The following is a 12681-nucleotide window of genomic DNA, read 5'->3' as shown; positions in this document are numbered from 1 at the left end:
GGTGTCCACTCTGCACTTTGACATGCAGAGGACACACACTGAGCTCTTAGCGTGTTCATTCCAACACGTGAACATGAAGCAGAGAGGAAGCTGCTCCACCTCTGAACAGGACTGAAGTCCCTGCTGCTCTTTCTACTGGATGTGCTGCATCACTGACTCACAGCTGATGAAGTGAGTCTCTGAGACACTGATGTCTTCTTCTCTCAACAGCTGGGATAGGAGATCACCTCAGAGAGATAACCCTAGCAAGTTGGAGACAACACACAAGACCCCCCGGTGTTGTGTGTTGTCTTAGTGGAGATGAGTGAGAAGAGGACAGTGTGTGTGGACGGAGGCTGAGCTGTGTCCTGAGGATCCAGAGGCTGAAGCAGCAGCAGCTTGTGTGTAGTCTCCAATCTACACAACCCCTAATCTGCATGTGTTTGTGAGATGAAGCCGGAGCACCTGGAGAAAACACGTGGAGAACATGCAGACTCCACACAGGAAGACCCATCTGAACCGGATTCAAACCAGCAACCTTCCTGCCCCGATTGTGTTTATTCACATGAAGAATGTGTTTATTGAAATGACACAACACAAGCAGAATATATAAACCCTCTATAAAGAGTCACATACAGTGAGTTTAAGTTTGTCTTTATTATTTTCCACCTTTGTCCCTCAGTCTGTCTCCATGTGTGTAGAACCACATTCTGTGTATATGTTTGTTTATGATCTTAAAGTTCCTGGATTCACGTCACAAATTATTTAGTTCAACACGAAGTTAAACACATTGAAATCACTTTGAGTTTAAAATCAGAGTTTTGTCTTTGACACAAAAGATCAAAACTCTGGACTTAAAAATGGAACGTTTTCATTTCTGCATCAGGTGCAGAGCGGTGGTGGCTTTTCTACTTTTGACCCACAGGTGGCGCTGCAGTATAACAGCAGCACATCCCAGTCAAAGCCTTTGTATTCAGTCTATGAGTCAAACACATGGATCATTTCCTCTGTGACAAACCAGATGTAACGAGAAGAAAAACATCTCAGAGAGAAAAGTTCTGTTTCTACTTGTCTCTGCTTTAATGCTCAATAAACATCCTTCCACCGACTGCACTGGAATCATGACTCAGCGTTTCTTTCCTCTTCAAACAAACAGGTGGAAACATCTCGTCCTTGGTGCAGGTAAAAGAACAAAATCACCAGTTTGACAGAATGGAAACAAGCAGAAGAAAAGTGAATGAGACATTTACAGAATGAAGAAGAGTCGATGAAGAGCAGAGCATCTTTAAGTCTCTGAGGAAACTGTTTCATAAACATTTTACCATATTTAATAAAACACTGACCCAAGGACGTTTTATACAAACGTAGATGAAGCTTCTTGTTGTGTGTTCTCGAGCACCACCTCAGAACAACCACCAGGGGGAGACTGTAGCAGCCTCTGGGAACAGCTGCATGCTGGGAAATAATTGATGATGGGAGGTTCACAGCAGAGACAAGGGACAGAAAGTGTCTGAGAGATGATGTCCTGGAGACAGGGGACATGTTGGGCCTGTTGTGTTGAACAGTTTGTGTTATTTTGTGGAGACACTTGTCTCAACATGATGATGTCACTTCCTGTTCAAGCCCGTCTCAGTTCTTTGTGACTTCAGGATCAGAAATGTTTGACAGAGTCAGTTCCTGACAGGCTCCAGTTCTCACTGTGTGGAGAGGTCATCATGTGACTTTGTGATGATCCTCAACACACGTGTGTCAGTGTAACATGTGACTGTGACGCCATGTTCATGAACACGCTGCTCTAACACCTGTCCAGCAGATGTTGAAGCTCTGAGGTCAATTCCTCTGCAGCAGAGTGAGACCATCATCTCTTCATGGAGCTGTGCACCATGTGTGTGTGTGTCTGTGTTTCTACCTATAGGAAGAACTGACACGTGATCTGATTTGCCGAATGTGGGTTCGAGGGAGGGCCTTATTCAAATCCCGAACATGACACGCCCCCTCTCCAAGTATAAAGCTTGCACTCTGCAGTCTGTCCTCAGGACATCAGCTCCTGTGGGGACACGCGATCAAAGCGATGATGGACCGACACTGATGGGATCGGTCCCAGAATGTGGTTAACTCTTTAGCTTCGGGGGGGGGGGGGCAACCAAACAGCAAACACAAACCACCTGAAGGGAACAACCTAAACTTACCTACTGGAATTAAAAGAACCAAAAGACATGTTCCTAACCTTAGTCCTCATCCAGAAACAGGAGACAACATGGGTTCAACAATGTTGAAAATTAAAAATGTCCATATTAATATTTAAAAGTCCAAGGAGATGTTTTATTTGAAGCTCCCACAAAGAACTTCTCATGTTTGTCAAGCAGTTGTGTTCCCAGTGTCTCCTGCAGTAAACACCTCCTTCAGAAGGAGGGACAAAAATACACAATCACAAATACAATGAACACGAGACAACTTGTGTAGGAGGAAGAAGTCCGGATCTGTTCTGAATCCTTTCTACAGCAGGAACCTTCTCACGTGTCTCCTGAGGAGCTGGCTCGCAGTCCGGAGACCAGGGGCTGACGAAGCAGGATCTGGGCAGTGACGTAGGAGGGGAAGTGTCTGGTGGAGTAGTTCTGGGGCAGCAGGTGGAGCAGACATTGTTCAAACATGACTCTCACATAAACCATCATGCAAACCCAATAATATCCATCTCAAACACACACCTACACGTGTACAGGTCCTGAAGGTCTCTTCACACTGACTCCATCTGGTGAATCAAATGACACCTGCTTGATGGAGGAGACAAGAAGTCATTACTGCTGCAGAACAAATCCTGTTGTTAGATATTATCTGCACGTGCATTTAAAAAGGGTTCCAGCATTATAGACAACGTGATAATAACACACTGCTCTGATACAGAGGGATAACATTAACAACTGCCCCCCCCCCCACAACGGTCAAATGATGCATCACAGTGCAGCTGTATTTCTCTAGATCTATAAACCAACACTGTGACTGGACGTGTTTGACTCCAGAGTTTCTGAGGCTCATTTAAACATCATGATGAATCACATTGTACGGCTCAGTCCCAGGAGACGCTCCCAGTCAGGACTCAGTGTGAAAGATCTGGATTCATGATCCCACACCGTCCATTAGTAACTAAATACATGATCCTAAGTTTGTTATCTACATCATAACATCACAATAAAACATGAACTGTGAACCAGTTCATCTTCATGGGTATGAACTGGACTTTGAACTGGTTTCTATAGTGAACTGGTTCCACAGGGAGGAGGAGCCTGAGAACAGGGGGGAGGAAGAGCCTGGGAACAGGGACAGGTCAGACTCCATTTTCACCTGGACGAGCAGAAGGAAGGAAAGTGAGCAGGTGAGTGTGAACACAACTTTCTGAAAGTTTTACTGTCTCACTCTCACACCTGCTGTTAACATCCGTCTGCTGATCACATGACTCTAAGTTAGTCAGTTCACACCTGGTGACAGACGTCATGTGATCGGATCCCAGAGACAGATGTGAACAGCAGGTCTGGATCAAAGAGACTTCAAAGGACTAATTAACAGAGTGAACTCACAGTTTCACTTTTTATCTTCATCTGTTCATCAAGTGTTTAATAACACAACGTGTTTTCATAATCATACTATACAGTCACCTGAGTGTGTGTGTGTGTGTGTGTGTGTGTTTGTGTGTGTGTGTGTGTGTGTGTTTGTGTGTGTGTGTGTGTGTGTGTGTGTGTGTTTGTGTGTGTGTGTGTGTGTGTTTGTGTGTGTGTGTGTGTGTGTGTTTGTGTGTGTGTTTGTGTGTGTGTGTGTGTGTGTGTGTGTGTCCTTGCTGGGAATTTTTGGGTGCGTCTCTTGAACTTGTTTGTCCTGATTCCTGTGAGCTCAGGAAAACAGGAAGAGAGAGAGAGAGAGAGAGAGAGGTGAAGAAGAAGAGGTAAAGGATGGGACAGGAGAGAACCCATTAAATGTTGTCACAGATCTGAACTAAAGGGAAAGTCAAGGAATCCTTTTAGCGACGTGTTTTCATTTTCACTGACATTCAGAGAATCAGACGAGGATCTTGATGAAGAAACTCAGACATGTTGATAGAACTGATCTCTCTGAGTGTGAGTCATGTGGCTTGATGGGAACAAAGGGCCTCGGAGGTACGAGCTCTTCTGAGTCGTTCTAGCTCCTGCACCAAGGAGGTGGAAGGATGTCATTTGTGAACGGAGAGAACCCATTCAGTCTCTTTAATCAATGACATGTATAACAAATATAAAGTTGTTCTATCCTAAATAAAAAGGACAAATCCTAAAAAATAAAAACAGGAAGTGCCGCAATTCCGTAGTACGTCGAGAGAGACAGAGAGAGAGAGAGAGACTCTTGTCCTTCCTGAGGTTTCTGATGTGATCACTGTATTTCCTTGTATTAAAGAAGTCCTGTGTACTCAAATAAATACCAGTACTACAAACTATGGAGCCCTGCATCTATTTCACAATAAAAACATTTAAAACTAAATGAATTGATTCAGTCGACAGAAACGCTGGAGTGCTTTTATTTGGAAATTGGTCGGCTACAGAAAGTGTTCAACAGTTAAACATTGAAACTGGTGTGAAAGATCATTTCACTGAGTTCTGCTGTAAACTGAGCGCAGAACCAGAAGGAAATAAACCAGATCTTGAATATCTAGAAGAGCAGCGCAGCCTGAACCACAACTGAGCCGCAGCCGGCTCGGTGCAACATGGACGAAGACACTTCAGAGCAAGTTGGACCCTCACACACAAAGTAAGAGACCTGCTACAAAAGTCTGAAGCTCCAAACTGAATCCTCAGAGAAAGAACCAGTGAATGATGTGTTCTGAATAAAAACATGTTTGTGTTTGCAGAGGTCAGGACCACAGACTGAGAGCAGAGTCTCCAGGGTCCAGCTGTCTGTCTCTGAAGAGTGACATGTCCATGGAACCTCCTATATTCTTCAGTAAAGAACCTGGACCCTCACACACAAAGTAAGAGACCTGCTACTGTCGCCGTGGTCGTTTATCCTAAATATGAGAAGATGAGCCGAACTCGGTTTTGTTCAATCAAGTATTTATTTAGAAAACAATGAAAGGTATGAGCAGCAAAACAACGGGCATCCATCTCACTGCCCAGAATGCTAGCAGCCCCGGACAGTCTCGAGTCGCATCAGGACACAAAACCCATCAGAACGCATCCAACAGACGGCGTCTGTAAGATTTTATAACAGTCCCTGGTTCCTCCTCGTGCGCAGGCGTAGTCCATCCTCTTGGCTTTGGAATAAGGAAGTCACAAGGAGCCACTCCCAAGGCCTTGACACAGCTGATGCTACGAGGGCCAAACTGTTGTTGTTGGAGAAAAGATATTATGTTCCTGTTATATCGGCTGTACGTTCTGTTTGTACAGACATTTGAAACAACTAAACCAAAACAACAATGTGACGCACATACATTCTAATTTCAAGATTAAACACTAGGAAGGAAAAGGTTATTATTAAATCATTTGTGTGCAGGCCATTATCTGGCCCCGAACTTTATTGCATAGAGTTCAGTCAGACCCCCACTAGCTACATTTTCAAACCCTAACACCACAAACATGTGAAGCTCCAAACTGAATCCTCAGAGAATGAACCAGTGAATGATGTGTTCTGAATAAAAACCTGTTTGTGTTTGCAGAGGTCAGGACCGGAGACTTAGAGCAGAGTCCCCAGGGTCCAGCTGTCTGTCTCTGAAGAGTGACATGTCCATGGAACCTCCTATATTCTTCAGTAAAGAACCTGGACCCTCACACACAGAGTAAGAGACTGTTTCTACTGTGACCTGCTCTGAAGAGGATCTAGTTTCCTCTAGTGTGGCCCCTGCATTAGGACACAGCTTCATTCAAGTTGGTGACTAATCTCTCAGAATCACTCAAAGAGTTCAGACCTCCAGCAAGAACCAACACGCTCCTTATGAAACCACTTTGAAATCCACTAGAGACTCATTTTGATTTGGATCTGCACCAAATTCCACACACTGGTAAATATCAGTCCTCTGAACATGTCTGTCAAAGAGGACCCCCCTCCCCCCCCCCGATCTGGTTCACAGACCACAACCTTCCACCAAGTTTACTGGTAATCTGTTGTTTTTTTATAATCCCACTAACGTACCAACCTACACAAAAACATACTGGGTGAAAACAAAACCTCCTTGACAGAAGTAATGACAACCTGTGACTGTGACATGTGAGTTATCAGGAAATGTCTTCACAGGGAGAGGAAGAGGAGTCATGTTTCTGAGGAGGAGCAGTCGTCCTGCTGTGCTTCCTGTCAGGACGTCCTGAAGGATCCAGTCTCCACCAGCTGTGGACACTGGTTCTGCAGACAGTGCATCACCTCATACAGGGACCAGTCTGGTTCTTCAGGAGACTCCTCCTGTCCCCAGTGTGGACAGAGATCCAGAACAGGAGCTGGAGGTCAGACAGCCGGTCAGAGCAGCACTGTACATGTGTCTGCTGATGTCTTCACTTCTGACAACAGCACATGTGGTTTTATTTTGTTCCTTCATACAGCATCAACATTTAACATCGTTAGAAAAGCACAAAGTTAAAAAGCTTTTATTTTCTGTAGTTTTTCTGTATCTGATGAAAACAATCAGCAGATTCTCAGATTCTCTGTCTCTGACATTGTTTCTTGTCTTTCAGCAGATCGTGGTCTGCAGGAGGTTTTAGATGAACATAAGCTCAGTGTGAGGAGGAGATGTGAACATGTGACTGAAGGAAGTGAGCAAACAGGAAGTAGAACCCTCCTCAACAGGATCTACACTGAGCTCTACATCACAGAGGGACAGAGTGAAGAGGTTAATACTCAACATGAGGTGAGGCAGCTTGAGACGGCTTCCAAGAAGATCCTCCACGACACTCCCATCGTGTGCCACGACATCTTTAAAGCCTCCACTGACCAGCAGAGACGCATCAGAGTCGTCCTGACCAACGGCGTCGCTGGCGTTGGAAAAACCTTCTCGGTGCAGAAGTTCACTCTGGACTGGGCAGAGGGTTTAGAGAACCAGGATGTGGATCTGCTGACTGTGCTTTCGTTCAGGGAGCTGAACCTGGTGAAGGACCAGCAGCACAGTCTCCTCACGCTGCTCCGTGTTTTCCATCCAGCGTTACAGAAGCTCACGGCAGAGACGCTCGCTGTCTGTAAACCTTTGTTCATCTTTGACGGCCTGGATGAAAGCAGACCTTCTCTGGACTTCAACCACAGGAAGCTTGTGTCTGAGGTCACACAGAGGTCATCAGTCAACGTGCTGCTGACAAACCTCATCCGGGGGAATCTGCTTCCCTCGGCTCTCCTCTGGATAACCTCCAGACCTGCCGCGGCCAATCAGATCCCTCCTGCATGTGTTGACAGGGTCACAGAAGTACGAGGCTTCACTGACGCCCAGAAGGAGGAGTACTTCAGGAGGAGATTCAGTGATGAAGAGCTGTGCAGCAGAATCATCTCACACATCAAGACGTCCAGGAGCCTACACATCATGTGTCAAATCCCAGTCTTCTGCTGGATCAGTGCTACAGTTCTGGAGCACATGTTGACCACAGACCAGAGAGGAGAGCTGCCCAAGACCCTGACTGACCTGTACTCACACTTCCTGCTGTTTCAGACAAAGAGGAAGAACAACAAGTACGGTGAGGGACATGAGACGAGTCCACAGCAGCTGACGGAGGCTGACAGGGACGTTCTCCTGAAGCTGGGGAGGCTGGCACTTAAACATCTGGAAGAAGGAAACATCATGTTCTACCAAGAAGACCTGGAGCTGTGTGGTCTTAATGTCACCGACGCCTCGGTGTACTCAGGAGTTTGTACTGAGATCTTCAGAAGAGAGTGTGTGCTCTTCCAGAAATCAGTCTACTGCTTTGTTCATCTGAGCGTTCAGGAGTTTCTGGCTGCAGTCTACATGTTCCACTGTTACACCGAGAGGAACACAGAAGAACTCAAGAACTTCTTGGGAACATATGGGAACACAGACAGTACCTTCTCCCTGGATGACCTCCTGAAGAGAACCATGGAGAAATCCCTCACCAGTACAAATGGTCACCTGGACCTGTTTGTTCGCTTCCTTCACGGCCTCAGTCTGGAGTCCAACCAGAGAGTCTTAGGAGGCCTGCTGGGTCGGACAGAGAACTATCCAAAGATCATCCAGAGAGTCTTAGGAGGCCTCCTGGGTCGGAGAGGGAACAATCCAGAGATCATCCAGAGAGTCATCAATAACCTGAAGGAGATGGAGAGTGATGACATCTCTCCTGACAGAAGCATCAATATCTTCCACTGTCTGACTGAGATGAACGACCACTCAGTTCATCAGCAGATGAAACAGTTCCTGACGTCAGAGAACAGATCGAAGGAGAAACTCTCTTTGATCCACTGCTCAGCTCTGGCCTACATGCTGCAGATGTCAGAGGAGGTTCTGGATGAGTTGGACCTGGTGACGTTCAACACATCAGACCAGGGTCGACTGAGACTGATCCCAGCTGTGAGGAACTGCAGGAAGGCTCTGTGAGTGTGTGTGTGTGTGTTTGTGTTTGTGTGTGTGTGTGTGTGTGTGTGTGTGTGTGTGTGTGTGTGTGTGTGTGTGGTGTTTGTGTGCAGTGTTTGTGTGAGTGTGTGTTTGTGTGTGTTTGTGTGTGTGTGAGTGTGTGTATGTCATGTACATATTAGAACAAGTTTGAGGATTCAGACATACGACCATGTGAGGTGCATGGGAGGTTATTGTATACAGTATACTACATAAAGATATAGATATCTATATCAATATATATATGATCAAACAGCACAGTGTGAGGAGACGATCACTGAATCACTGACGGTTCCTTGAAACTGAAGAAGCAGGAAATATAGTTTCTTCTTCTTTATGGTCAAAACACTGTGACCTTTGACCTTTGACCACTGAAATCTCATCAGTTTCTCTTTGAGTCAAAATGTGAAGAAATCCCCTTAAGACAGACTTGAGATATCATGTTGAACATGTTCTGTGACCTTGACCTTTGACCTCTGACCTCCTGAATCTCATGTGTTCCTCTGTTAGTCTGAATGAACGCTTAAACCAAATCTGAAAGGATTCTCTTGAGGAGTTTTTAACAAAGAGGGGATTTACCAGGGTGAGGGTCACATGATCACGTTTTGTATGAATGTTGTGTTTTCTGATTTAATTCTCACAGATTTGATATTTTCTTTAATTACAGACTCGGTCATTTTGAACTATCAAAGACTCACTGGGCGGTCGTGGCCTCAGCTCTGAAGTCAGACCCGTCACATCTGAGAGAACTGGATCTGAGCTACAGCCACGAGCTGAAGGATTCAGGAGTGAAGCTGCTGTGTTCTGGACTGAAGAGTCCAAACTGTCGACTGGAGACTCTGAGGTCCTTAAATCCTTCTTCACTTTTCAGACTTTCTTTCTTATTGGGTCATTATTTATTTAACTTGTCTCAGTCCTGCTCTGCTCACTGTCCCTCAGTCATCTGTCCCTCACCCAGCCTGTCAGTCACGTCCACCTCATCAACTCCATTCACCTGCACTCACCTGCTCCTGATCACTGAGAAAGTGTCAGTAAATAACATGTGGACTGAGGCCGAGCACTCGTCCTCCTCAGGTTTTCAAAATAAGACACATTCTTATAGAAACACGTTGGACAGTTGATAAGTATAGAAACAAACAGGAAGTGACATCAGGAGCCGTCCCTACTTTAAACAGTGTTTAATTACACAAACCTGCTCAGTGACCAACACACAGAGAAGAAGCTGATGAATGAAACAATGGTCCAACATGTCTGATCTGATATTTATCTTCAGGTCACAGACTGGACTGAGGTCAGCAGCATGTTGAGAGTCTGTGTTGACATGATGACGATCCACAACAACAGGAGAACACATTCTAATATTCATATTTCTTTATCCAGGTTGGAGTACTGCAGACTGACAGAGATCAGCTGGTCTTCTCTGGCTTCAGCTCTGAGGTCAAACCCCTCTCATCTGAGAGAACTGGATCTGAGCTACAACAACCTGCAGGCCTCATCAGTGAAGGAGCTGTGTGGTTTTCTACAGAGTCCAACCTGTCGACTGGAGACTCTGAGGTCAGTTCACTGACTGACTTTTGTAGAACTCATATCTATAAACAGCATTTATACACAATTTATCAAATTTATTTCTAATGTAAAATAATTCCTGTTCATACATTAGTTGAAATTGTTAATTAATTAATCTGTGACATTTTAAATATTCAGCTACTTGTTAAAACACTGAGTTTAGTTCTGGATTTCCTCAACTGATCTGCAGGACAGAGACCGGGTCCAAATAATCTATTTGTACTGAATCAGGACTCGTTTTTAGTCCAACATGTCTGATTTCATATTTATCTTCCATGTTATGAATCTGTGCTGACATGAATATGTGTCTGTTATTTTCACACATGAACTCAGTTTAATTCAAAGTTATATTCTTTATCCAGGTTGATTCGCTGCAGTCTGTCAGAGATCAGCTGTTCTTCTCTGGCTTCAGCTCTGAGGTCAAACCCCTCTCATCTGAGAGAACTGGATCTGAGACACAACGACCTGCAGGACTCAGGAGTGAAGGAGCTGCTTGATCTACAGCAGAGTCCAACCTGTGGACTGGAGACTCTGAGGTCAGTAGATGGGTGGAGTCAGTCCACGCTGCTTTCATCAGTATTTTACTAAACACAGTCAGTATCACAGATCCAGGGTCTGTGCTACCAAGCAGGATTTGTGGTTATCAGGTGAACTTCAGGTTTAGTTTTTTCAGTCCTACGAAGCTCGTCCACTTCTTAACGAGGTAAATCACCATGGTAACTTCTGATGAACGGCTCACCTGCTCCAGGTTAAGTTGGAGATCAACCCGTATCAAAGCTCCGCCCACTGACCACAGTGACTCTACACTGTTGTGTGGTGCACACTCTCCTTAAAGGGACGGATAAGGGAAGTTTAAATCAACGTCTGGTTGGTTCAGTTGATCTCTAACTCACCCAGAACATCTCAATGTCTCCAGACTCATCCTGTCCCCAAAACACCAGACGACCTCAGTCAGCTTCCTGGAGACAGGTCCATGTGTGTGTCCTCAGAGACAGTGAGACAGTGTGTGTCCTCAGAGACAGTGAGACAGTGTGTGTCCTCAGAGACAGTGTGTGTCCTCAGAGTCAGTGAGTCAGTGTGTGTCCTCAGAGACAGTGTGTGTCCTCAGAGACAGTGAGACAGTGTGTGTCTTCTTCTCTTCCACTCATCTTGTTAGTAAACAACAGATTCAGATCTTGTGGCCTCGAGTTATTTATCTCGTTCACACAAGTTATTATGTCGTGGTCACGTAATATATTTTCACCAGATGCCACCAGAGGGCGCTGTAACTTACACAAGCTGGACCACAGCTGACAGCCTCACACGAGGGACAGAGGCGGTGTCATCTTCATCTGATCTGAGACAGTTTGTCCTCTCACTTCATCAGTGAAGAACTGATCAGGTGGATCTTTGTCACAGCTCTGAGATCAGTGGGACTGAAGCCTTTCCTCATCACCATGGTAACCAGGAGCTCTTTCTACAGAGCAGAACCTCTGCTGAGGTCCATCTGTCTCATCTGGTCCCAGTTTGTCAGAAGCAGATGTTCATCAACACACAGTGAAACATGTCTTCACCTGTAACAGCAGTAAATCCACCTCTCAGGTGTCCACTCTGCACTTTGACATGCAGAGGACACACACTGAGCTCTTAGTGTGTTCATTCCAACACGTGAACATGAAGCAGAGAGGAAGCTGCTCCACCTCTGAACAGGACTGAAGTCCCTGCTGCTCTTTCTACTGGATGAGCTGCATCACTGACTCACAGCTGATGAAGTGAGTCTCTGTGACACTGATGTCTTCTTCTCTCAACAGGTGGGAGGAGTCTTAGTGGAGCTGAGTGTGAAGAGGACAGTGTGTGTGGACGGAGGCTGAGCTGTGTCCTGAGGATCCAGAGGCTGAAGCAGCAGCAGCTTGTGTGTAGTCTCCAATCTACACAACCCCTAATCTGCATGTGTTTGTGAGATGAAGCCGGAGCACCTGGAGAAAACACGTGGAGAACATGCAGACTCCACACAGGAAGACCCATCTGAACCGGATTCAAACCAGCAGAGGAGGAGCCAATGTGATGAAGAGGGTTTTTAACGTTAATCTCTTGTTTGTCTCACAGAACAAACTCAATTTTACATCTAGATTTTCTTTGTGTCACTTGATGGTTTCACATGAATTTATTTGAACAATTGTTGAAAGTTAAAACAGTTTTTGGTTCTGTTCACATCATCGTATTCACACATCAGCTTTTATTTCTTTATTATTTGTATTTCTTTATTCATTTATTTCCTCTTTCTGACGACAGTTGAACTGATGTTTTTGTTGGTTTGTTGGTTTGTTGGTTTGTTTGTTTGTTTGTTTGTTTGTTTGGCTGCTCTCTAACCTTGTTAACTAGTGTTTGTGTTTGAGGATCCTCTTGACGCCTCCTGTGTCCTCGCTGAGTTTCCCTCCAGTGAAACCTTCCTCCCTGCGTCTGCATGAATTCTACATCACTCCATGTGAACGTGCCCTGGAGGAAAGGTCACAGCCCATTAAAGTCAAAGGTTCATCCTCTGAGGACCTGGAACAGGGTCACGTCAACCTGGAAGTTAAAGTTATTTATTTCCTGTTGTATATATGTTC

General features: G+C 45.2%; 2 protein-coding genes across 2 annotated transcripts in view; both read left to right on the top strand.

The window, feature by feature from the left end:
- The window catches only part of si:dkey-96f10.1 (6-phosphofructo-2-kinase/fructose-2,6-bisphosphatase), a 186902-nt gene that overhangs the window by 116792 nt on the left and 57429 nt on the right, over window positions 1-12681 (top strand). The gene's annotated exons all lie outside the window — the stretch shown is intronic.
- LOC133004546 (neural cell adhesion molecule L1.1-like) overlaps window positions 4103-12681 on the top strand; it is a 49138-nt gene continuing 40559 nt past the window's right edge. Inside the window, exon 1 of the mRNA XM_061074011.1 lies at window positions 4103-4124. Within this exon, the coding sequence (XP_060929994.1) occupies window positions 4103-4124 (22 nt within the window). The remainder of the gene's footprint in view (window positions 4125-12681) is intronic.

The sequence above is a fragment of the Limanda limanda genome, chromosome 7 (assembly GCF_963576545.1).
Source record: "Limanda limanda chromosome 7, fLimLim1.1, whole genome shotgun sequence".
NCBI lineage: Eukaryota > Metazoa > Chordata > Actinopteri > Pleuronectiformes > Pleuronectidae > Limanda > Limanda limanda.
Note: the sequence above shows the minus strand (reverse complement) of the source record. Positions and strands in the feature narration are given on the sequence as shown.